At 43.3% G+C, this 24,928-nt stretch overlaps 1 protein-coding gene across 4 annotated transcripts in view; it reads left to right on the top strand.

Moving 5' to 3' along the window:
• The window catches only part of uacab (uveal autoantigen with coiled-coil domains and ankyrin repeats b), a 30,624-nt gene extending 11,629 nt beyond the window's left edge, over positions 1-18,995 (top strand). The window contains exons 1-19 of one of the 4 annotated variants that reach the window (XM_067248676.1): positions 1,359-2,028; positions 2,661-2,791; positions 6,811-6,899; positions 7,134-7,198; positions 8,217-8,274; positions 8,535-8,605; positions 8,886-8,992; positions 9,170-9,351; positions 9,665-9,702; positions 10,370-10,426; positions 10,808-10,915; positions 11,341-11,373; positions 11,574-11,666; positions 11,865-11,895; positions 12,022-12,071; positions 12,771-15,500; positions 15,718-15,870; positions 16,592-16,657; positions 16,841-18,995. In XM_067248676.1, the coding sequence (XP_067104777.1) occupies positions 1,942-2,028; positions 2,661-2,791; positions 6,811-6,899; positions 7,134-7,198; positions 8,217-8,274; positions 8,535-8,605; positions 8,886-8,992; positions 9,170-9,351; positions 9,665-9,702; positions 10,370-10,426; positions 10,808-10,915; positions 11,341-11,373; positions 11,574-11,666; positions 11,865-11,895; positions 12,022-12,071; positions 12,771-15,500; positions 15,718-15,870; positions 16,592-16,657; positions 16,841-16,912 (4,221 nt within the window). In that variant the 5' untranslated portion in view covers positions 1,359-1,941 and the 3' untranslated portion in view covers positions 16,913-18,995. Of the gene's footprint in view, positions 1-1,358; positions 2,029-2,660; positions 2,792-6,810; positions 6,900-7,133; positions 7,199-8,216; positions 8,275-8,534; positions 8,606-8,885; positions 8,993-9,169; positions 9,352-9,664; positions 9,703-10,369; positions 10,427-10,807; positions 10,916-11,340; positions 11,374-11,573; positions 11,667-11,864; positions 11,896-12,021; positions 12,072-12,770; positions 15,501-15,717; positions 15,871-16,591; positions 16,658-16,840 lie in introns of those variants that run through there. The other 3 variants (XM_067248677.1, XM_067248678.1, XM_067248679.1) reach the window with 3 other exon arrangements.
• The last annotated feature ends 5,933 nt before the right edge of the window (positions 18,996-24,928 follow it).

Here is a 24,928-nt window from a genome sequence, read left to right as displayed (position 1 = left end):
GTCAGATTACAGATGTGTAAAATCACTGTTGCTAAGCACCAAGCGGAGTCTCTCAGCTTAGTTTCACAAAGCAGTTCATACTAGCTTTAAATCAGGTACTGCCAACGTGTGGAGAATCAGAATGACCAGCCTGATTTTCATTTTTCACCACTCAGACATTGGAGCAGGTCACCGGATATGTTTGTCCAATGATTTAATCTGTCAGGTGTGTCTAGCAGTAGAGAGAGGGCAGGGATACAAAGGTGTCAGGATAAGATTTAGCCTGTGGGTATGGCCGTCATGAATCGGTGTCAAGTGCGACCCTGAGGGGGGGGGGAGGGGGGCAGCAGTGGAGCCATTCTTGGCTGTGCATCCCAACTCCAATATGATTGCTTGTGTACGCTTTGAAAGTGTTTGTGGATAAGTACAAATCTGCAGCAAATCGATACAGAAATCTAGATCTTTTACATTTGTTTTCATTTGCTTAATTTCCTGTCTAAATATGAAATATTTATATATATCCAATTGGTCCCATAAACTGCATCAAAACCAAAAACATCACACAGGCCCTTTTTGGAGATATTTGATTAGATATTCTATGCCCCCTGTGTATGGCCAGGTCCCAGTTGGGTGTCTTTGTCTTCAAGCTGTGTGAGTTATTTTTTTTGCATGGTCGGGGAATTGCAACGCCTTTCTGTTAACGCCAGTCTGGCAGCAGCTCGTAACCTGAGCACCAACCCAGCTAATACAGCCCTCAACCCTCCTATCCCTCAGTCTATACCCCCTTTTATTTTACACCTCAACAGCAAAAAAAACATGACGTCTTCTGTTGGAAATAGAACTAGACAGTTAAGTTTGATGTTCACCACGTACATTCAAACAGGGGAGGCGGGTGCAGTGCACTCCCAGACAGCTAATTGTAAAAAAGCTGACACCTTATCCTGCTACCGTGTGGCAGGCAGGGATCAGCGCCTGTGCCTGCTGCTACATCGCTCAGTTTTAGACAGTGCCATAACCTGTTCAAATGTGCAAACCTTAATCTCCCGTCTCTTCATAGGCCAATATTTTCAGATGCGGGAGGGAGAGAGGGGTGGACACCAACATGGTTCCTTTCTGGCTGGCCTTGTTTTGGGGGGGCATCCGTGATAGACCCACACTATTACTCACGGTGCAGGCATGCACAGAATGTATTCTTAGCCCCTGTCTTCCTATCAGTCATTGGAGAAAGGTTGAAGGGTCAAAAATTTAAGAGGTAACCAGTCTGCGGGGCTGTCTGCACTGCCGCTGTTTACCGGGGCGCAGGGATATTTTAAACCTGGGAGAGCTCACATATTTACCCCAGAGGGTTGAGCGACCTTGCCATTTGGTAGAGAGGACGACGCCCGAGGAACACCCTGTTCTGTGGAGATAGTAGCAGGCAGGCGTACAGAGAAGTCACACTGGGAGTAGAGCCACTAGGAGAAAGGAGTTGAGAGAGAGAGAGAAAGAAAGAGAAATTTCACCGATCTCTGTGTAGAGAAGAATATAAAGTAGAAGAAAGGAAGTGAATGAAAAAAGAAGAGAGGAGTAAAGAGGAGGACTGAACGTGTAGAGGAGAACCAGCCAGGCTGAGTTGACACTACCTCAGGGGAGGTGCTGCAGTAGCCAGCCAGGGCTGGTCCCAAGGCTGGCAGGGCTGGCCCCACTGCTCTCTCACCTCCACCTCTCCTGTACCGACGCCTTTTCTTTCTTTCCTTCAACTCCCCTGTTCAGACTGCAGTGCAGTAATGAACTCGCAGGCAGAACCAGTCAGCTGCTGGGGTGCATTTAGACAAGTCTTCTGGAACTTTTCCTTCTTGTCCACCTCCTCAAAGTCGAGACGAGAAAGCTAGAGGAGCCCTCGTTTGAAAAGAGGAACATCCCCTTGTTCTCCTTCCCAAGCATTCTAGATTTTGTATTAATTTATTCTTATAAACCGGAACCATGGCATCATTCGCAGCATCTTTCTGCAAAGACCAGTTGCACTCACCCAAAATGAGTCGCTGGCTGAAATGCACATCCGTGTACATAGTAGGTATTCCACCGACACTCAAGTGTTTCGTAAAACTTGTGACCATGACTTGTTCTGAACTTTTTGGAGGCAAAGCCACGTGAATGGCTTAGCTACGTCCCAAAATCTACAGTTATGGAATGCGTAGGAGCTCATTATTTTGCCTTAGCGGCCTAATAGTTGCTAGTTTTGATTCAACTGTTTACTGAATGTAATAAGTTCTGGTGGTGATGGGATTTTTTGGCAGTACAACACAGAGAAACATGTAAAAAATAAGTCAAATAATGAACTTGGACCAGATGTTTTATTTTCTGTTGAAATTCATTATTGTTGAATAGAAAGGTCTTATGTCTGTTTGACAGAGTAATAGAGCATGCTGCTAATCATTTTGACGGAATATGAAATGCTCAGTAGGCACGACCAATGAGTATGTCTCTCATATTTATTGAGCCTTCACACCACTCACAGAAGTCTCAATGGGTTCTGAATGTGTGGTTGTGAAACATGGACAAACCGTGTCCATCTTTGAAAATCGCAAACTGGTTGTAACTGTTCCGACTAAATGTATGTCAGGCTGGGAGGGGGCGTTCATGGTATTTACACTTATGTTTGTTTATCTATTTGAATAACTCTCCATACGTCGTTTTCTCAGAACACGGACTGGAACAAGTATGACGACCGCTTGATGAAGGCGGTAGAGAGGGGGGAAGTGGACAAGGTGGCGGCCGTACTCAGCAAGAAGGGCATAATCCCCTCCAAGCTGGATGTGGAGGGCCGCTCGGCGTAAGTACATGCACGCACACACACAAACTTGCACCAATACACGTGGTAAGATACACATTCATACAGCACATCATACTCTAATATATATGCCAAGTGAGCACGTATCCACTCAGTTTGCATAACTGTGCACATAGTTACTCATGTACACACATGCTTAGACTCATCGCTAAACACACAACACTGTCTATAAACTAACAACCTTATCTCAATGAGCTTAGCATGTTTGAAAATGCTGAGCGTCTCTCATCTGTCTCCTTTCTAGACTGCAATGAACGCTCCACATTTTTGGACGGCTCATTATTAGGTTATGGTGTAATTGAATACACTGCAACAATGACCTTATCACATTTAAGTGAAAATATTTGTTATGAGCTTGCTTATGCTTAAAGCTAGTACATTTGGCTGCCAGTGCAGTAAGAATTTCCCTTGGTAAGATTTTTAAAAATAAAATGGTATATAGAAATGCTTGCTTCCACTTTTTGCTTCACACATTCGACTTCTTTTTGAATGTGTGGACTTTTACAAATCGTCATCCTCTGAGTTTGGGTTGTGAAATGTAATCTGCTTTCATGGCTACAGAATAGAGGTCACATACATAAAAGGTATGGTCATAATCCTGTGGTAAACATTTAACTGTTATCCTGACGTGGTTTGATCATAGAGGACAACTGAGGTTCACACTCCAGACAGGAAACTGCTCCAAACTAATACATTACCTCCACACTTAGTTTTTACAGTATGAAATTAGTAGTCAGGACCACTGTATCTTATTCAGTTTGTGAATGAACTTGGCATGTCCTAGTTTACCTTTATTTTTTTTGCAAGTTGTTTATTTGAATGCCACCTCACAATTGATAAGCTTGGAGCCTTTGTCAATGTCTGCCAATAGACCACATTAAGTTCTATATAAAAAGTTAAGTCAGAATTTTTTTCATTTTCCCTGATGTAAATTTAACTAGGCTCTCCAGATCTCTACCAGAGGTAGTCAGTGTCTGATTCGAGTTTCAGGTTAATTTGGACCCTCGGCTTTGTTGAGACTTCTGGCGAGCGAACATGAGACCAAGGAGCGGGAGCGCTGAGTATTTTCATCAGTGTGTGAAATTGTCTTGTGGCAGTGTCAAACATACACATACACAGGGACAAACTGTTTTTTCCTCACTCTATTTCTGATGTAAGAAAAGGGCTTGTCTCATAATAGGCTGTTAGAATTTCCTAGTGACTTTCCAAGTGTGTCAAAGACACCACGCCTATAAACAGTGTAGAAAAACCGAGCTTGTTGTGCTAAAGACAAGTGGCCCAACTTAGGATGCACACTTGTCATCTTTATTGCTTTTGGTTGGCTGCCAAATATGAAACAGTTCTGTTTAAATATGAAACAACCCTTACATTTGCTGATACAGTTTTGACCCAACTGGTCTTTCCCATAGTGTAGTCAAAACATCCTCCCCTCCCTGAAATCATGTATTGAGCCCTGTAACTGCTCTGTTGAGAGATCAGGCTGAGGACAGAGGGCTACCCAAAATATTAATTCAGCCAACCGGATATTGGTGGGTAGCTTAGCGGGAGCACCGGCTCATTTTGTTGTCATAGCTGATAAAGGATTAGCACTCAGGAAAGAACTAATACAACATAGAAAGCTTAGCGTAATGTCTCATACCTCTGCCTGAATAGTGACAGATCAGCTAGCGTTAACATTTACATATGAAGTCATTTAGCAGATATTTTATCCAAAGTGACTTACAGTAAATACATTTGTGTGGTGAACTGACTGTTCATCTCAATAGAGCCTTCCACCAGAAGTCAAATCGGTAGTCACATGATCATACTTTAGACCAGCCTGGTTTGTTGCACCATTTGCAACAGTCAAATGCTCTCTGCTTTTGTCTTCGTAGTTGATTTTAAGACTGGGATTGGGGTTGTATACAAGGTTACTTGGAGGATAGTCTTGACAATAAAGCAACTGACATCCACCATCAAAGGTCTCAGAATTCAAGGAACTGACTTAATCAATAACTCAGCCACAGAAAGAAATGTGGGTTTAGCCTTCTGAAAATGTCCTTCTGCACTGCAGTGTGTACTATTAAATACAGTTTTTATTCATATTTCTACTTGCTCTCAGACTCTTTAGCCTATAATCATATCACCCATAGGATGTCAGAACTGAGTGACATACTAATGACCTGGCAGAACTCCCAGATGGCCTTATGTCTAACGCTACTGGAGGACTGTGGCCGTCTACTCACCACCCAGCTAGAGAACTTCTATCCTTGTGTTAAATCAAGTTCCAGAGCAGTTCATCACTGACTGAAGAAGAGCGACAAGGAACAGGGAGATTCAAACTTTTGTCATAAAAATTATCCATTCTAGAGATGGCAGCACATTGTATTGGCATTTTAACATTGTGCTTTTCTTTCCTCATTTGAGTGACAGACCCTGACAAGTTCCTTTGTTGAGCCTCCTGTATCTAATTGTTCTTTCCAATGGCTGACATGCCATTTTTGTGACATCAGCAAGTGATTCTGCTTTGCCCAGTTGTCCATCTCTATCAGCTTTGCTAATATCTAACATCCAAGGCTGTCTGTTCGACTTTGAATAGTTAGTCTGGGATTACTCATAGGTCATGTTTTCATTTTAATTACTGTACTCTGCTCACACAATCTGTCAACATGTATAACACATACTGTTGGCCACAGTGTATACTGTATTGGGGGGGGGGGGGGGGTAGGAACATGTATAACACATACTATTGGCCACAGTGTATACTGTATTTTGTCTTATGGAAGCAGTTCCAGAAGTAAAGTGGGGACCAACTCCATACTGATATTATTTTGGAAAGCGATGTTTGACAAGTTGGAGTCCACATACTGAGTGGATGCCCACACACCTTTGGCCAAATAATATAAATGCTAATGCTGTGAATAACCACATGATTTGAATATGAGAGTTTAGGACAAACATTAAATTTATTTAGGCCCCCTACACTATGTGACTAGATAAATTCTTCAATTTTAAAGCTTTAAGCTACTGGGGTCAGCAGGCAACCACTTATTAGTATGTTGTTGGAGAGTGTCAGCTAATGGGTAAACTGTCATTGGACCTGTGTTCAAACCGTGTAAACTCAAGCAGAGAAACCCAGACTAACAAATTATTTAATTTGGGCTAATAGTTTTTTTTTTTTTTTTTAAAGCCTCATGCTATTAGCATCCCAGAGTAAAGCCATTAGAAAACCAGCCACAGACTGCTGACTGAGTCACCAAACACTCTTAAGTTAATGTCACCTTGTGACCACAACCTGTTGGACAATACAAAGGTTCTCCTAATGTTGGTTGTCCTATCGCCTGGGGCCTTCAGTCATTACCAAGGCCTAGCTCCAGCATCATCCTTGGACATCATCAACACTGCTTTTAATAGCACACCGCCTGCAGTGAGGTGACAGTCCGTCTGGCTCCTTATAGGCTTTCTTGCACTTAATGCATAAATAGGTTCTGGAGCCTCTGGTGGTATTGGCTTACACACACAAACTTTTGCCCCTGCTCCTGGGCAATGTGCCAAGTAGAGACTGTTCTTTTTTGTGTGTGTGTGTGTGTGTGGGGGGGGGGGGGTCGATCACATGTATAAAGGGGGCTAAAAAACAACTCGAGTTGTCACTACATCAGGTTTTGCTATCAGGTGACAACGACTGTATAGCAGGGGCTTTGTTGATTCACCCGGCAGTGGGTCTTGTACTGTACAGATTGATGCCATGTCATCCTCTTCAGGATTGGCATCGGGATGTGTAGCTCATCCAAACCTCATGGGTGCTTGTTCATTATCTCACCCACTTGTATTGCTGAGGGCATTGTGCTCACAGTGGTATGGGTCCTAGCCCGCCAGTCTCTAAGAATGCTGACTTGGCCATTATCCAGAGGGCTCAGCTTCACTTTGCACTCTTCCCTCGCTCCATATTTCACCCTTCCACCCTCCTTCACCCGATGGCTTGTTTTGACGTTCACACCGTCTCTGGTACTGATACTCTGCAGGTTCCATTTGGCGGCTACCAGAGGACACCTGGACTGTCTCAATCTCATCCTGGGACACACCGTTGATGTCACAGCCACCGACGCCACAGGTGACACTGAGAAATGGTTGCATGTTACAGCTCTTGCCCAAATTCTCACATTTTGGAGATCACAGATGTGAAGAAAAAAGTGTTTTGTGTGTAAATTGTTTACATATGTATCGGCATCGGCCCCAAAGATCTGGGTCAGGTTCTAATAAAGACCAGATTTACATAAGAGAAACAGGTGAGAGGTCCCTTCAATGAGTATATCCCCTTATTCACCCGTGGGTCTGTCTTTTGCAGGTAAAAATGCTCTCCACCTGGCCTCAAGAAACGGACAGTCTCTCTGTGTCCAAAAGCTCCTGCAGGTACTGTGACACGGTAGACCACAGTGGCCTCTTCACTTATTCAGTTACACACTTAATAAATGGTTTCCATTCCAAGAGCTAAGTGTGCATGGCTTTGACTCAGAATTACATCAACAATGATTAACAGTACTGAGGCCCCACTTACAGTAGAGTAATTTCTTGTTCTTGCCTGTGGCTTTTAATGGGCCTGTCATTTGACCCCACCGGTAGCACAAAACCACATAGGTCAATGGTAGGCGTGTTTGTTGAGTTGTAAGGGCACAAAGAGGGGACTGATGTGTTTACATTGACGGTTATTTCTGAATTTGTGGTGCCATTGTATCCCTGGCATTCACTTGAGCGGCTGATGGCAGCCAGGGCAAAGGGGGATGGCGCCTGCGGTGTTGACAACCCCGCTGTCCGTTTTCGGATGCCGTCATCACGATGGACATAGCAACTCTATGCTTCCTAGCCAAGGCTGGAAAAATCTTGCCAATTCATCCCCCACACCTCTTCCACCAGCTACCCTCAGAGTATAGGATTTCCTTGTCTCCCCCCCCCCCCCCCCCCCAGACACACATGCACTACACCACCCTGTCACATGACCACTATGTACTCATTTCGGGACGTTGTTGCTAGAGAGAGCAGAGGGTTTTTTAATAGCTGGAAAGATGATGAGCCTTAGCTCTGGCTAAGCCGAGCGAGTCTGATAGGTCCCTGTTGGCATTGAGTCTTCAAGGCTCTCATGGCAGCTCTCAACGCGGCCGCATTGACGTGTCAGCGCTGACTGAAGGAGTCTCATGGCGGGACCTTAGATAGAGGGTGTATCAGGGTGTATCAAACTCCCGCTCTATCCTGGTGTGACCCGACTGTTGTGCTAGATTCTTCAACTCTTAGACGGCAGGAAGTCAAACTAACTCTTTGACACCGTTGCCTTTTCTGGAAGCTCCCATTTCCACAAGGAAATCAGTCCCAAGATGTGACAGGTATATGCCAGTTTTCTCGCTCTTCATGTCAATGTTTTTGTGTGGTCTTGTAGCACAACTGTCCTGTCGGCAATGTGGACCTACAGGGGAGGACGGCTCTGCATGACGCGGGTGAGACACTGATGCTGTCCTCTTTCCTGTGTTATCCTCCCATCCTAGGCGTCTCACAGTAAAGTAAAACCTATCCTCCCATCCTTTTCATTTACCTGTCTTCAATTGGAGTTTTAATTAGTCCCTTTGTAATCAATGGACTTGTCATGACAAGTCCTCAATCCCACATTGTCCTCCGTTTCAATGTATCAGAACCTACGTTGATGAGTTATTGTGCAGTGCTAGCTGGTGTGTGATGATGAGTCTGTTCCTGTCCACAGTCATGGCTGGCTGCTCATCCAGTGTGAAGCTTCTCTGTGACAGTGGGGCGTCTGTAAATGCCAGTGATTTTGTAAGTATGGATTTCCAATTCATTAGGAGCACCATCGTCCGCCCACCATATGCAGGGATTGTGTCATTTGTATCCTGTTTTGTTACTCCATTGTAGGAATGTGAATTGCACTGTAATGAGTGTGTATCTGTGTACACATACGAGTGTGTGTATGTAGTCAGTAGATCCCAATTAGAATTTGTGTGTTGTGATAGTTTTTTTATCCAGTCAGAAGTGGGAAGGATAGGTTGGTAGTGATAGCTGTTTGTTTGTGATGTGTGTGCGTGTGTGTGTTTTCTAGGATGGACGGACTCCTCTGGTGCTGGCCACCCAGATGTGTCATCCACGGATCTGCCAGTTGCTGCTGGAACGTGGGGCGGACATTGCTGTCCGCGACAAACAGAATAAGTAAGACCCACCAAGTGATGTCACTTTTTGGGCAGTGTGTCCAGACAAAAGGCTTTTGGACAGCTCTGATTGAAGAGTGATCGAGGTTGTCCAAGCATGTTATCTTATCTTAAGTCTCAGATATAACTTGAATATTTTATTGACGTGTGTGTATGTGTGTTCTGTGTTCACCCCCAGGACAGCTCTGATACTGGGCTGTGAGTATGCCTGCATGGATGCCGTGGAGGTCCTGCTGAAGTGTGGAGCAGACGTGACAGCCGTGGACACCTTGGGTCATGACGGTTACCACTATGCCCGCCTCAGCAAGAACCTGGAGCTGGTCAGACTGGTCAAGACCTACCTCGATGGCGCCACCAAAGGTCAGCTGTTTTCCCCTGTGTGTGTGTGTGAGAGAGACGCAATGTTGTTTTTTTGTCGTCATGTTATGTGGTTTTAAAGAGGATGCTGTTATCTGGCATATTAAAATTCCCAAACTAACACCTGTTCTTTGTTTATCATTTCTACCCTGCCTTTCCTCTATTCCATTGTGGTTGTGGGTGGGTGGAAGAAAGGAGAGGGGGTAGGGATTGTACTTGAATCATCTAACCCAAAACTCTTCTCTTATGAAAGTAGGATCTCAGAGAGTGGACCAAGCGTTCACCATCTGCTTATTCTTTATTGTTTCCTCCTCAGTTAAAGAGGCAGCCAAGATGGAGCAGAAAAAGAGACAGGTAAATAAACAGCACACCTTTCGCTCTAATACGCCTAGGGCTGTACTGCTGAAAATGCCCAAAGCCACTCTGGGAGCCTAGTTTATTACAGACCCTGTAAACACTAAGCTCCTCCTTTATCAGCTCCTGCCAGCCAGATATACAATTTGTGACCAGAGTAGCTGATGAATTCGAGCTCTAATCAATGTAATACCAGGTTGTCACGAGATTAAGCCAGGGTGTATAATGAGACTTGATTGTTGGCGCTAGCTGGTGATTATACCGCGATGCACCACTTCCTCATGTGTGTCTTCCTTTTCTGCCTCAAATAATTGTTCTTCCAAAGTTGTAATAAATCAAGTTAGTCTTGTTATTTGCATAGTCTGAGGCAAAGAGATTCTGTGTCTTTTTAAATGTATTATTCAGTTGAATGTTAGTGCCATCTAGTGGCATAGAAGCAGTGTCATTTAGAAGCATCTCCTGCCACAGCAGCTTAAAATTACTCTTGTGGTTGGTAGTCCGCCTTGTGGTTTTGAGAGGTCACCTAGATCGGTATTATCTCCATATTCTCCCCACCTACGTTTATCTCGTTTAAAAGTAATACTTTACTACACACTATCCTAAAGGAGGATTGTGTGTGAAAGATCCTTTATAGAGTAGTATGAAAATGGATCACATCTTTTCACAGCAGTCAGTGGAGATAACTGCAGAGTCTGAAGCTAACATGAAGGATCTGATTTGTCAAGTGAGTGCTACTGTCTCTGCACACAATCCAAACCCTGTTATGTGGTGAATGATCTTATCTTGCATTTAGCACTGGCAAGACTTGATTCTCTCTTTAGGCATGTGTGGAAATCTATTAGTCCGAGCTGAGACATTGAAACTGCCATGTCTTTTAGTGTTTTGAATGTCTCTATTGAATACACCACCTTAGATTGGGGATAACCTCATGGTTATACATTATAGTTTAATCCGATGAATTAGTAGGTTTTGCCAGCATGCTTGTTTAACTGTGTGTAGAGATTGGGTTTGAGTAATAAACGCACGCTTTATTGCCTGTAAATCTGTTTGCCTGGCTGACAGGAGATATAGCTACTGTATTCTGTTTGTTGTTGTTGTGCCATAGGATTTGGAGAGGCAGAATGAGAATCAGCAGGAGACTTTGAGGAGATTTCACCAGGAGCAGAGAGCCCTACTGGACAAGGTCAACATCCTTCAGCAGCAGCTCACGCAGGTCTATAACAATATCCAACACTAGGGTTACTTTAGGCCCCTGGTCCTGTTCAGATATATATTCTGAAAGCCATAATCAAAAGTTACTGCACACACAATGCAATGCACAACACTGCTCAAATGCAATGTACAAAACATACAAGGCAATGCTCCAGGCGTCCGACCATATGCATGATTGAATGGTCAACAACCCCCACCCTTGAGACACCCATGGACACAAACATTTTCAGAGGAGAATAGCTTTTGAAATAAAATTGCCTATGCAGTGGATCCTTTTGTGCCAAATGCAAAGCACGAATTATTTTGTGCACTACTTTTATATTCTATTTGCATGGATCCGTGGGTGTAATTTATAATGTAGCTGATTGTTGTTGTTTGTGAAACCCACTGGGGAATGTATTGCTTGATCCTGTCATTCTTCCTCAGGAAAAGTTGACAGTGGAGGACATTCATAAGGAGGTGAGGAGGAGGAGTGGTGGAGAGATGGGGGTGATGATGGAGAGATGGGGGCAGGGGAATATATAATGTGTTTTGAAATGTATCATGGAACACACACCTAAACAATTAGATTTTGAATATCCTGCCCTTCATATTTTAAGTTTACTGTCTGCAAAGCTGTTTGTGCTATATACGACTCTCAACATATTCCTGATGATCAGAGGGAACATCTGAAGCTATTGCTGAGTGCCAAAGAGAGGGAGGAGGGTGCCCGAGGTATGGAGACGGTCAAGGTCCAACTAAGAAGCACACTGGTAAGTGACAAATACCTCCCAAGAAGTTTCTGGATATTGTTTTATAATGGTGTGTGCCTAATTATTGAAAAAAAAAAGCTTTTAGTGGACATTTCTTGTATTGGCCATGTCCTAATAAACCTGCTTATTGCTGTGTGTTTGAGTGGCTCATGCTTAGTGCTTCTTAAGGTCAAGTGAATATTAATACTATGTTTACAGGGAGACTACTCTGGCCAGTCAGTTATCAAAGGTAAGTCAATTTCTTCCCTTAAAATACATCTTATCATAATTGATTTTGGGGGGTATTTGGTTTGACGAGTGGTCCTTCTAATGATGCATTTTGCTTCCATCTCCCTCTTCTCATTTGCTCCTTCAGGAAAAGACAACATCTTGGTAAAACAGTCGCACAGCTTGGATTCAGCACAAGTAAGCCTGACTGTGTTAATGACGTGTATTGGGTCAACGTTTGACATGAGGGAAGTCATGCTATGGAGATTAGTGTTACCTTTAGGGAAAATAATTCCCCCCTTCTATATCAGAACTAATTAAATTACTTGAAAGCACTATAGCATAGCTATGTCTAAAATATTAAGATCAAGTGTGATCCTTTCTTTCTTTCCAATAATCTGTAGTCTGCAAATGACAAGGACTCTCTGTCCTGTCCTGTTGCTATCCTGATGATGCGGTATAGTCAGTTTATGTCAGCAGTGGAAAGCTTATGGCAGAATCTCTGACTGCTTAATAAGCTCCTGAAATTCTCATCTAGAACCTTTTTTTGCTCATTGCTCCACAGCAAAATCGAGGTGTATGATTTATTTACTTGAGTAGCTGCAAGGAATGTTTCACTGCCAGGGCTCAATTTTTTAAATTGAGGTAGATAATATTTTATCTTCTTGGTATTCTGAACTTGTTCTCAGTAGAACTGACTTCGAAAGCTAAGCAGTGTTATTAAAACTTTGCTAGCAGTCTAGCAGATTTGTGAGAATAGAAACTGACTGAAACTGACTTTTCTCCCCCTCACCTGCTTTATATGAAGTGTCTTATTAGTTGAAACTATTTAAGACAAGAATGTGTTTACTTCCACTATGGCTTGACATTTTTGTAATGTATCTTTCCCTAATATAGATGCTCCAGCCTGCTGGCCCATCACATTCCCAATCACGCCCTCTGGAACTGGGCCGGCCAGCTGTAGGCTGGGACCCGGCCCGCGAGGTTGACTCCTTCCAGGGCGAGCTGGAGGCGATGAGGAGGCGGCAGCAGGCATTGGAGAATGAGACCGCCAGGCTGCAAGTTATGTTGGCTCGCAAGAACCAGGAGTGCCAGGAGCTAGCCCAGAACCGGGACACTGTCCAACGCCAGGCTGACAGACAAGTCCAGGACCTGGAAGAAGCATTGGGTGATGTCCAGAAGAGGATGCTGGACTCAGAGTCAAAGGTCAAGCAACTGCAGGCGCATGTAGTGGCAGTGAAGGAGCACCTGGGAGGCCAGGCAGCCGAGGAGCTTCGTGCACAGCTCCAGGATGTCAAGGCAAAGTATGAAGGTGCCTCTGCCGAGGTGGGCCGGGTCCGCAATCACCTCAAGCAAAGTGAGAAAGCCTTGGAAGAGTACAAGAGCAGTGAGGGCCAGCTTGCTGCTGAGGCGGAGCGGTTGGGTCAGGATCTAGGCGCCCTGCGTGAGGAGCGGGATGAGCTAGCCGAAGCACTGCTAAAAATGGAGGCACACATGAAGGAAGCACAGGGACGCATGTCGGCTGCTGTGGTGCCGGCCGAGAAATTTGACAACATGAAGAACCTGCTGTCCAATGCCGTGGATGAAAAGGAGCGTCAGTTGGCAGAGCTCAGGGAGGACTATGACCGCGTTCTGGAGGAAGTGGCTGATCTCCACAGGGAAATGGACAAACTGCAGTCTCCCCCTGACGGGAGGGGGACCATTCCCACGCAGGAGCATGAGAGGGTGAGGGCTGGTCTGGAGGAACAGAATGCCTCGTTGAAGAGGCGCCTGGCTGACGTGACCGCCAAGAGCCAGGCGTTGATCTGTGAGGTGGAGGAGAGTGAGGAGGAAAGGGAGATGCTCCGGGAGCAGCTGGATGAGCTCAACAGCAGGCTAGAGGTTGACTTTGTTTCCCTCAAGGCCCATGAGGAGGCCAAGATGGCGCTGTCACGGGCCATGGAGGAACTGGAGGATAAACTTGTGGAAGCCACGGAAAAGACGGGTAATGCAGAAGCGCAGATCCAAAGGCTTCAAACGGAGAGGGTATCTCTGAACAAAAATGTCACCAATCTTCAGAGTGCTAATGTGGCCTCACATAAAATCCAGGGAGAGCTGGACGGCCTGACATCTCGCAACAATGAGTTGTTGAAGGAGCTGGAAGTTCTTCAAAAGAAGTGTGAGAACCAAGAGAGAGAGCTAGGCGAGGTTGTGGCTGAGAATGTGATTCTGAAACAGAACCTGGAAGGAAAAGATGTATACAAAAAGGAGCATGAGCAAATAAAGTCAGAGCTGAACACTGGTTTGGAGAAGGCCAAGGCCGAGATCTCTAAGTTAATGAAGAAGGACAAAGAAAGTGAGGAAGAGTTGAGGAATGTGAAAGAGGATAGTGCCAAGTTGAAAGTAAAGCTGGAAGTAATTCAAGTGGGGATCGAAAAGGAATATATTAGCCTTAAGGACCATGAAGCCATGAAGTGGGAGTTGAGCAATGCTATTGTCAAATTGGAGAACCAAGTAAAAACTGCAACAGCAAGGTACGAGTCTGCTCATGAAGAAACAATCAAACTAAACCAAGAAATGGAAGCTCAGAAGAAAGAGCTGGACACCATACAGGAAGCTATCCAGTCAAAGTTCATCCCACTGACAGTCATAGAAGAAAAAGAAAACTCGTACAATGCCAAAATTAAGGACTTGACGACAAAGCTGTCTGAGATGCAAGAGAAGTACAACTGTGAAAAGTCTGGGGCAGAGCGCAACAAACAGGAAAAAGAACAACTGAAGTTGGACATGGAGTCTGTTCAGGATAGACTGAAAACGGGCTTCATCCCTAGTGAGAAGCACAAGGAAGTAGAGGAAAAGTACAATTGTCAAATTGAAGAACTGACCCTGAAGCTGATGGATATGGAGCAACAGTACAAAGAGGTGACTGTTCAAAGAGCTGAACTGGAAGAGCAGAACGGTCTCTGCAAAATTGACATCCAGAACCTCCAGCAGCGTCTAGAGTCTGAGTTAGCCAAGTTGGAAAGGTTTGAGACCGAACACCAGGTCTTGCGGGATACCATCCAACAAGCCCAGGCCGATTGCCAAAAAGCCAAGGAGGTGCAACACGTGGAGTCCCAGAGGGCCTGCGCCTTAGAGAAAGAGCTTCAGGCCCGCTCTGGAGACCACGCCCTCCTCCTCCAGCAACACGCCCAGGCCCTAGCAGCCCTAGAAGGTGAGGTGGCGAAGTATCGCCAGGCTCTCCGGGAGGAAGAGGAGAGTAGCGCTCAGAGGACAGAAGATGTGTCGGCCCTGCAGTCGGAGCTCCTCCGGGCTAACCAGGCTCTGGAAGAGCTGAGAGGAAAGGAATACCAAGTGAGCCAACTGAGAGCTGAAAAGCAGCGGCTGGAGGAGGAGTTGGCTGAGATGGGCAACAAGCTCTCTGGGCTGGCAAACCAGTGCACCGAGTTTCAGTGCCAGGTGGGCCAAGCCCAGGAAGGTGAGGGCAAGGCCAGGATGGAGACAGAGGCCCTACAAGAGAAAAGTCAGGCCATTGAGAGGGAAATCAAGGAGTTGAAGGAGCGATACGACGGGTCACTCGGCACCATCGAGGACCTGCAGACGAGGATCCAGACTTCAGCAGAGCAGACAGAGGTCAAAGACATGAAGGTAGGAGGTCTAGAATGAGCACATTCAAATGTGTATGTGAGGATTGTACAGGAATTGTTTTGGTGAATCTTTTAGTTGTTCACTAGTTTTATCAATCATTGGAACCTTTTAATGTCTGCTAGCTTGGTGGGTAGGTTATGTCTTTGAATTGATATACAAAGTGTGTGTGTTTTGTGTTATCAACACAACAGCTCTGTTTTATGTATGTGCATGTCAGATCACAGAGCTGCTGACAGACGTTGAACGACTGAAGCAAGCCCTAAATGGTCTCTCCCAGCTAGCTTATGCTGGAAATGCACCCAATAAGAGACAGACACAGCTCATTGACACACTCCAAGCCCAGATCAAGACCCTGCAGCAGCAGCTGGCTGTAAGTACACACTCCAAAACACATTTTATTCTTAATTATTGGAAAAAGAATACTTTCTCTATGCAGTCAGTGTAATGTGCAATGTTTCACACTTTTCTTTTATATGTTGAAACTTGATATACAGTATGAGCAAAATTGCAGCATGTTCTTTCATTTTCAAGAATATTATTATTTTATGCCCAGGTACCCTGACATTAGTCACTTGTTATAGACCTTGCTTAAAGTTAAGTCAGGCATTTAGCTCTCCTAAGTGGATAGAGCCTTCATACTAAACAAATGCTATAGGACAAGCATGCCACATTAAACCACACCACAAATAATAGTTATTTCTCACATGGTAAAACACTTAACTGAAGACACTGAAAGCTACTTTTTAAAATCTTTCTTAGACAGGACATTGGACTGTGTATTTGAACCAGAAAGTGAATATATGTGAACCCCTCTTTTTATCTCACAAAATAAAAATGGGTAATTTGGTATTATTTTTATTACCAAAACATAATTTCTCGAGCTTTGCATTGAATCCACATTTTTGTCCAATCCATGAATGAAAGCCAGCTCTCCTGACTCATTTAAAAAAAAAAAATTCTGCTCTTATGTCTTAAAGATATGTGTTGAAATGGAGACAGAATGAGGCCATTTGAAGTGTTGACCACTGCTTATTACAAGGCTTGGTGTTATAAAATAATAAATCCCCATCTCTCTCTTTTCCTCCTCACAGGATGCTGAGAGGCAGCACAGAGATGTAGTTTCAATTTATCGAACTCATCTTCTCAGTGCAGCACAGGTACAGTAGTTAAATGTTTGGCCATTGTTAATTTTTTTTGTCTAATAATTCTATTAATTATTATTAATAATAAATTGTTGAAAACTAAAGCAGGTGTCACCCTATACAGCTCAAGAACAGCCACGGCTGTGAACTACAGTACTACAAACACTAATCCTTGTTTGTTTCTCTCCCCTTTCCTAGGGACACATGGATGAAGATGTCCAAGCTGCCTTACTGCAAATCATCAGAATGAGACAAGAGTTTGTGTGCTAACCATCACCAAAATGATCATTTCTACAATCCCAACCTCCCTACCTCCCGCCACCTCTTCCTGCTGTCAAAAATAACATTTTACCCATTGACTCAAATCCACCAATCCCCTTGGTAACGGAGTACCCTGGCTGCACCCCTCTAAGCACTGTGCGTCAGATTCATATTTTAATCTGCAGTAACGTCCTCCCTACATTGATATTCACATATCAATAGGACTGAGACCAAACATTGTGGATGTACAGATGATAAAATAGACTGATAATGTAAACATATGTTGAATCTAGTCTGCACAAAACACTACAGATATCAAATAACTGTAGACTAAAGATCATTCTTTTCCTGTGGTAGTTTAGCTATCTACCTTCAGAATGTTATAATAATACTGTAATCACGTGCAAATAATTGCAGGATTATAAACTATCAGGGCCTTTCAGGCACAGTATTTATTAGAGGAAATTAATGCAATGCACCACTGTGTACTGCATTTAGTTGTGAGGGTTTTACATGTACACATTGCCATATTTGGGTCACTATAGATTAGGCACTTATGAAAAGCTTGCAAAGTGGACATTTTATACAAGCTAAGACTACTGTTCACATTTCCCAACTTTCTGTAAAACTTTTCCGGTCACACCAAAGCATAAAGTTACTTGGGAGCAGGGCTCCTCAGTTTGGGTTCTTTGGCACACAATACATACTGTCATGACAGGCATGTGGCTGGGTGTTCTGACTGAAAGACTTGTATGTAGAACAAGTATTCCTAGCCTTAACATGAAACATATGAGTATGGTGGACATGAGGATTGATAAGGGGGATGATGTTGGATTTGAGTCATGGTGTGTGCTTAACTAGCAATGCTGGTCCATTTCCAGAAACAACCCGTATAATCTTCCCTCAGATAAAGATGTGGTAAGCAGTACAGTGACAGGCCCCTTATGCCCTGTATAATATGGGCTAAAGGGATTTTATATCAGAACTATGCCCTTTTCAGTTTCTTTGGAAAATATGTAGAAACTAAAGGCTAGTTTTGGAAAGGGCCCGTGTATTTTGGGGTAATATCAAAGTCAAATTGCTGTGTTTTCCAGTTTGAAGTGGAGCGTAATGTTGCTGGACTAAGAGTGTCCTCTAGTGGCAAGACTTGGCAGGCCAAGTTTAATATGTTTTGATGGATGACTAGCTCAAGGGTATGCAACTGTGGTTCTCGCAAGGAGCCAAAATGCTTGTTGGATTTCACTCTTCCCAATGACATTTATTATTTAGGGTTCCAATGTGCTCCAGTCAGTGTCACCGGTTGGTCCAGAGGACATACCACCTGGAAGCTGGTTGTGTAAAAGAATGAAAGATTTGCATAGAAATGCAATATAATTCAGATTAAGTGGTGAGTGCCTGTCCAATAGAAAGATGTTGATAGCAGTTTTACATCCCCCCCCCCCCCCCCGGAAGAAAAAAGGACGGATATCTGAGGATCGCAGATGTGTTCCCCTGAACTAGCTCTTTTGGACTTGTTGTGATTTTGTAGTGATTTTGTGCAAGTCGAGCAAGTCTCTTTACACTGATATATTTTTTCATGGCTTTGTACTTCTTTGATTACTAAAACACGTGGTGAGGATGATGATATTCAGCAGGTCTGGAGTAGAACGGCACAACACACACTTGTTCAGGGTAACATTTCAGATGCCATTATGTGACAGAGATAATCCCCCTAATTTATCTAGAACTTTTTAGGCTTAACTCTTTGAAACAATTTGATAGACTTGAATAATGCTTCTTTAATTTAGCTAATGTATAAATCATTTTGATACTATGACTAAATACTCTATAGAATTCCACAATTATCATGATAGAAATGACTTCTAAAATGGGTCTTTTTGAAGTGGATTTAACCGCCTTATAGGAATACTATCCTTCATTAATTAAATGTTTTTCTCCATTGACAGAGTTTACCAATTGAAATCCAGAAACTATTGTCTACTGTACACCATCTGTTCAACAGTTTTTGTTTGTTTGTTTTCTTTTTGCAAGGGATTTCTTTTGTTTGTCAGTTAGTGATGCAAACTTCATTAAAAGTGCCTAACCTAGAAAACTGGTTTCTTTCTTGTATTTAATATTGGCCAAGCAATCAAAACTACGCCCCTTGATCTAATTGAAGAGGGACTGGACAGGATATTAATTAACATTATCCAACTATGATGGAATTGCAGATATTTGACTATATGGGTTAAATTAGAGCAAGAATGGTCAAAGTAAAGTCAAATGTAATATATATTAGCATTACAAATGAACTAGAGAAGGTACCATTTCTGGGGAAATTGTGAGGTGTGCTTGCGTCGGTTGCAGATGGGTCTGTTTTTAACTGAAATGTTACAATTTATATTTCTGCATTTTAAATAAGTATGCATACTTATTATTTATAAAGATGGCATAGATTAAAAAGCATACATTTGTTGTTGCTCATTTACACTTCAAAATACTAAGAGCTAAATGTAGGGTTCTGAACAGGGTTCTGTTGTCATTTCTTTTAGCCTTTCACCATTCCCTCTTCACCAAGCCTATGTGGCAGCCTCACATAGTTGAAACAGTTGCATCAAAACGAAGAAATTGGGCAATCCTGTGTAAAAATGGTCCTATCTATGTTGTCACCAGTATCTGGAATCGCAGTAGGCTACCTTCTGCAAACTAGAAAAAGTGCCCTCAAAAACATAAATAACTTTGAAATGAATTTATGGAAAACTGTCTAACAAGTTTACTAAAAGTGATAATTATGTGTTAGTAAAAACGTCCCTGTTTGAAGACTAGAGGGTCATGTGACTGGCCATCCGCGCTGTAAGTAGGGAAAAACGCCTGCCGCTTATCCTCTCCAATCGTTCATGAACGGCGTCGATTGCTCATTTCATACGACCCTCTTCTGTAAATTGCTTGAAGAATGGATCAGTCCCATCACAATCGTAGCTCAACCGCGCAAATGCAGGTAACACAAAGCTGAGCTAACTGGCTAATTAACACAGCAGGACATGTGCTTTGGAAAACGGAATTATCTGCTAGAAGATCACAGTCTAGCAGGCATAATGACTGTAACATTTTCCTCACATGGAGTAGCCGTCTTGATCCTAAATGCAGACCTGACCTCCGGACCAGTAAGTAGCCTGCTAAGCTATCTCTAACTACTAGACTAGCCTACCAACATGGGAATCTCAGGAGCTAACCATTCGAAAGGCGTACAAAAATACAGGGCGTTAATATCACAGCCTGGAACTAGCTATATGTTACCCTGACCTTTGCCTGTGGTGTTTCTGCAGCTTTCTTGCCATTTTAAGTAGCTTGCTATCTCCCAGAAGTTAGAACTACCCAACAACGGTCCGCATTCCCTTTTATACATAATCATTATCTTTAAGAACAACCAATCGTACCACTTCTTCACCCCGGTGGCTTACCGGGTAGAGCACTGACCATATGGGCCTAACGCAGCAGCTTGGGTTTGTCACCGGCATGGGACATTCATGCATGTCTTCCCCTCTCTCTCTACCATACATTTCCTGTCCTGTCCGTTTCCCAATAACGATGCATCTTAGTTGTTACGAGCATTCTGTACTTGCAACGTACGTTTCCCGAACATGTTCCTAAGGAGAACCCTCATATGTGTCTCTTAAGAACTACTTGAGAGTGGATGAGAGGCATGCTTTAGCCAACCATGGCACGTGAGTTTGCGTCCCCTGTGCATGTGATGGCCATGCATTGGCTTAGCCAATAGCATTGCAGAAGGAAAGAACGCGAGGCAATGACATGGGAGCTATAGATGTAGTTGTGTTCGTAAAGTTTAGAAACCACCAGATATAAATTCTGGGAAATGCATGTAGTTGCCTTAATTTATTTAGAGAGTGAATAAAATCGTGAAACAGATACGTATCTAATGTAATACATTGATTTCAACAATGTAACTGTACTCTAAATACCAACTATTTAAATTGGAACTGTAACTCAATACAGTACTCATCATTTGTATTCTGAATACTTAACGCCGGTACATGTATTCCGTTACTCCCCAACACTGATTATAGGTCCCATGACCAAAAAGCAATTGAAATTTGAAATATAAAAAAATTCACTGAAAATAGTGTGAGGTGAAAATGAACAACATAAAGGCTGAGCAACATGTATGCATAGTCAGTGAACACTCTGAAATGGATTTGAAGTATATAGGTCACATGACCAAAAAGCTATTGAAGTTTGAAGATTGATTTTGAATTAAAAAAATAATTTTTATAACCTGATTTTGACTCTCCTAGTTCATGTTGTTGAAAAGCTATTGACTTTTGAAATTTGTTGATGGTCCCTAAATATACCCGTTGTTTAGGCAGCCAAAAGCATTGGCTAAGCGGACGATCGTAACGGTGATAAACACCAGTTAAAATAACACAATACTGGGTGTCCGAATATCTGTTGAATATCGAACTTCAAACTAACTTAACCATGGTCGTCTTTGTTGTTGCTTTCCCAAAGCATTCATGTGTTAACGTTATTAACCTCAATTCAACCGTAAAACTAGGCTAACGTTGCAACTCTGTTAGCCCTGCACTTTTCTAATTATTCTTAGTCATTAATAGATAATTGCTTAACACCTCATTCTTCCGGTGTGGTCTTCTGTCGTGCCGACTATTGCTTCCTTGAGTTGGAGCCTTCTATGGTCAGTTCGCGCCTTCTTTGTGTTCAAATGAAAGCAACTTCGGTCGGCGGTGTGGGGAGGGTGGATGATGTCGTCTCGTGCTGCATTTACTTGCATTCGGATATTAGAAATTCGCTCTTGCAAATGTCCGATGAGCCACAACTTTTCTTCGTTTTCAAAGCTGCCAACTGGGGTGGCAAGGCTATTTTTAGGGTGGCATTTGCCACCCCATGCAACCCCGGTATATCCGCCCCTGCATAAAAGACCATAAATAAATATTTTAATATATCTTACGTATAGGCTACACTGGTTAATAATTTTGGGAACAATCAAACCAAGAATGAGAGCAAGTGCCTCTGACACCGCTTTTATAGTCGTTTGTATTTTTTAATTTAAAAAGTTCTTCAGAGCTTAATAAGGAAAGACCTAAATGCAGAGGGACCTTATTACTCTGGAACGCTGGTTATTCTGAAGTTTTACTTTACTGTAGGGTTGGATTATTGTGTTTAAATTTAGTGTGCACACTAAATTTAAAGTAAACTAAATCTAATACTGGGTCAATAAAATAATGATGTTTGATGCATTGCAATACATTCCTGAGGCACTTTTACACTGTCAAGTTGACGAAATCATTTGAGCCCAGAGTCATTGATGTATTACATCTAGGAACTGGTCCAAAAAAGAGCTTTTTGGGCCATAGGTGGTGTTTGGAAGGTGGAATGCTCACCTGGGGCCCGTTCTCCGTACTTCGCTAACTCAGTTAGCTGGATTTGATTGTTGACGATTTGTCATTATCTTGGATTGTTCGGTTCTTCGAAGCTCATCCTGGACTTGCTGTCATAGCAACAGGTCCGTAAACTTAAACCTGCTCGGGAGCAGGTTTATTTTATGTAAACACGAATAGATTGAGGCTTTACAAGCAGAGGTGATACAGGAAGTCTGTCACAGACATGTCTTGTCCGTTTTTACTACAGGAACCTGTTGCAGAAGGTGCAAGAATAATTAGCAGAATTTAACATGAAACCGAATTAATTGCTCATTGCGTGATAGAGGCTCCTTAAGCACAGCGCGATATGCTAGCCTATACCTTTTGAGAGGATAGCCTATCGTTTTTTTGTGAGGGTGTCATTTACATAATACATTTGTTGAAACCACATCATATGAAAATAAAAAAAACATAGGCCTAGCTTACTGTAATAAGCGATAAAACGCGTCACTCCTACATTTAATTTGGTCTGATACTTTTTGCCAGCCCTCTTTCTTGGATTTTGCAGACTTTGAGGTGTTCCTTGGCGTTCTGATAAAATCTTCAAATTCGGAGTAACTTTCGCGCAAGCTGTTGCTCTGTTGGCTCTGTTACGGAAAAAACAGGGCGCTCATTTTGGCCACGGTGAGCAGCCATAGACTTATGTGAGCAGTGTTGCTGATCAAGGTTTCTACTATCGATACATACCCCCTTTTAGACCAACGTATAACTCAATCAAGCTATACTAATCATAAACAACAACTGTGTTCGAAGAACCGAATTAGCCAGATCATGATAAGCAAGATGATGTCATCTTGGATGTGTCATTTGATCTCGGATATAATAAGCGACGTACGGAGAACGGGTCCCTGGTGGTTGTATTCTTGCTAAAAGTATGTTCCCAAAGTTAACTCCTGCATCATTTTGTCTGTAAGACAACATTCAAAGACTGTGCTTCCATTATCTGTTCCAGCTGTGTCTCTTAGGGCTGCTTAAGGAACATCTTGATGTAGTTTTAGGAAAGGCTTTTATTAAGACCTTAACATGCAAGCAAGCCCCCGTGTGCACACATACACACACACACACACACACACACACACACACACAAGCACCTTTTAATTGATCCAAGGCTCCCTCTGGACAAGATTTCTTTAAGATCTAAAAGCCAGGTCTCCATGGCAGCCCCTGTCCTCTCTTTCTGCCATGTTTTATGACTTATTTGCACTTTAGCTGTTCTCAGCAACTATGGCAAACACAGTTCAATCTGTTGGGAGATTTCCTTTTAATCTTATTTCCAGGCCCCTAATCATAACCAGATGCCCTCTAGTTGCCCCACCGCCTCTTCATCATTCATCACTCTCTGCAGGAACACAGCACATGCAGTGCAACAACTGTGTATTGGGGTGGGGGGTTCCACATAGAGACGTTAACGATGTTAAAACTTGAATACTCATCCGCCCACACTATTTGTTCTCAAACTCTCTATCATCACTCTGACGTGCATTTAGAGTAGCCCTGCCCTCTGTGAAACAGTGCAAATGTCTCCGTCTTAGCCCCCCTCGGCATACTAACTCTCTCGCACAATCTTTCTCCATCTCTCCCCCTTCTCCTGACCAACATTCTTAACACCCCCCCTTCTCTGGGTCATGTCAACGGCAAGGACCCAGGCTGCCACCTCTGTTTCCTCTCTGAGATTGGCAACCTAATCTCAGTCAGTAATAGGCCATTACCTAGCCTGCCCACTAACTGGCCAGCAGGCACTACGGTGCAGACAGTGTACTTCATGGGCCTCCCCCTCTTAATTATCCTTCCAGAGGACCAAGTTCCCTTTGGCCCCTAGTTGACTGTGGCGACTGAGGCAGCAGGCCACTTTAATGTTTTTTCAGAGTTTTAAAACACTTTGTTGCCTCAATAAAGTTCATTTATGGGATAACAAGGCTCTGGAGGACACATGGTGCTGATTTGAGTTGGATGGCTTCAGCATGGCTCACTTTCCCCTCCTGTTCTCGCTCATTCTCTCTCTTTTTTTCTCTCTTCCCTTTTTTCTCATTTCCCCCTACGCTCTCTCTCATCCAGCCCTCTCTCTGTTTCTCCTTCCCTCCCTCCAGCAGTACCATATCTCTGATCCCAAGTTGACCTGCACCTCACTCAAATGGGAGGGAAATAAGAGACAAAGGAGCAAACTCCCTTCCCAGGATTTATGCCATGGCTGCGAGGGATCACAGAAGAGGGGGAGGGGGGGGGGGGGGTGTAATAAGAGGAGTCAAAGTTCCAGACCGTCAAACATCAAACCTGGATTAGGGGGACACTCTTTTCTCATACTCGCCAAGACTACAGCAGGGCCTGTGATCAATTTAGTGTCCCCAGAAATTTGATGGGCCGTATCAAAGGTGTGGAAGTCCATGTAGCGGAATACATGTGTGCTTAAGAACTGCTTAAATAGGTCCACATCAGAAGGGAGTGGGGTTCACAATTTGACACACACACACACACACACACACTACACAGATTAGAAACAGGTCCAGCAACATCCTTCAGGTAATTACATGTGGGGTTTAGCAGCCTAAGTAGTCCTTCATTGAAGTGAAGTGAGGACATTTTGTACTGCTGT

Source organism: Osmerus mordax, chromosome 13, assembly GCF_038355195.1.
Source record: "Osmerus mordax isolate fOsmMor3 chromosome 13, fOsmMor3.pri, whole genome shotgun sequence".
NCBI lineage: Eukaryota > Metazoa > Chordata > Actinopteri > Osmeriformes > Osmeridae > Osmerus > Osmerus mordax.
Note: the sequence above shows the minus strand (reverse complement) of the source record. Positions and strands in the feature narration are given on the sequence as shown.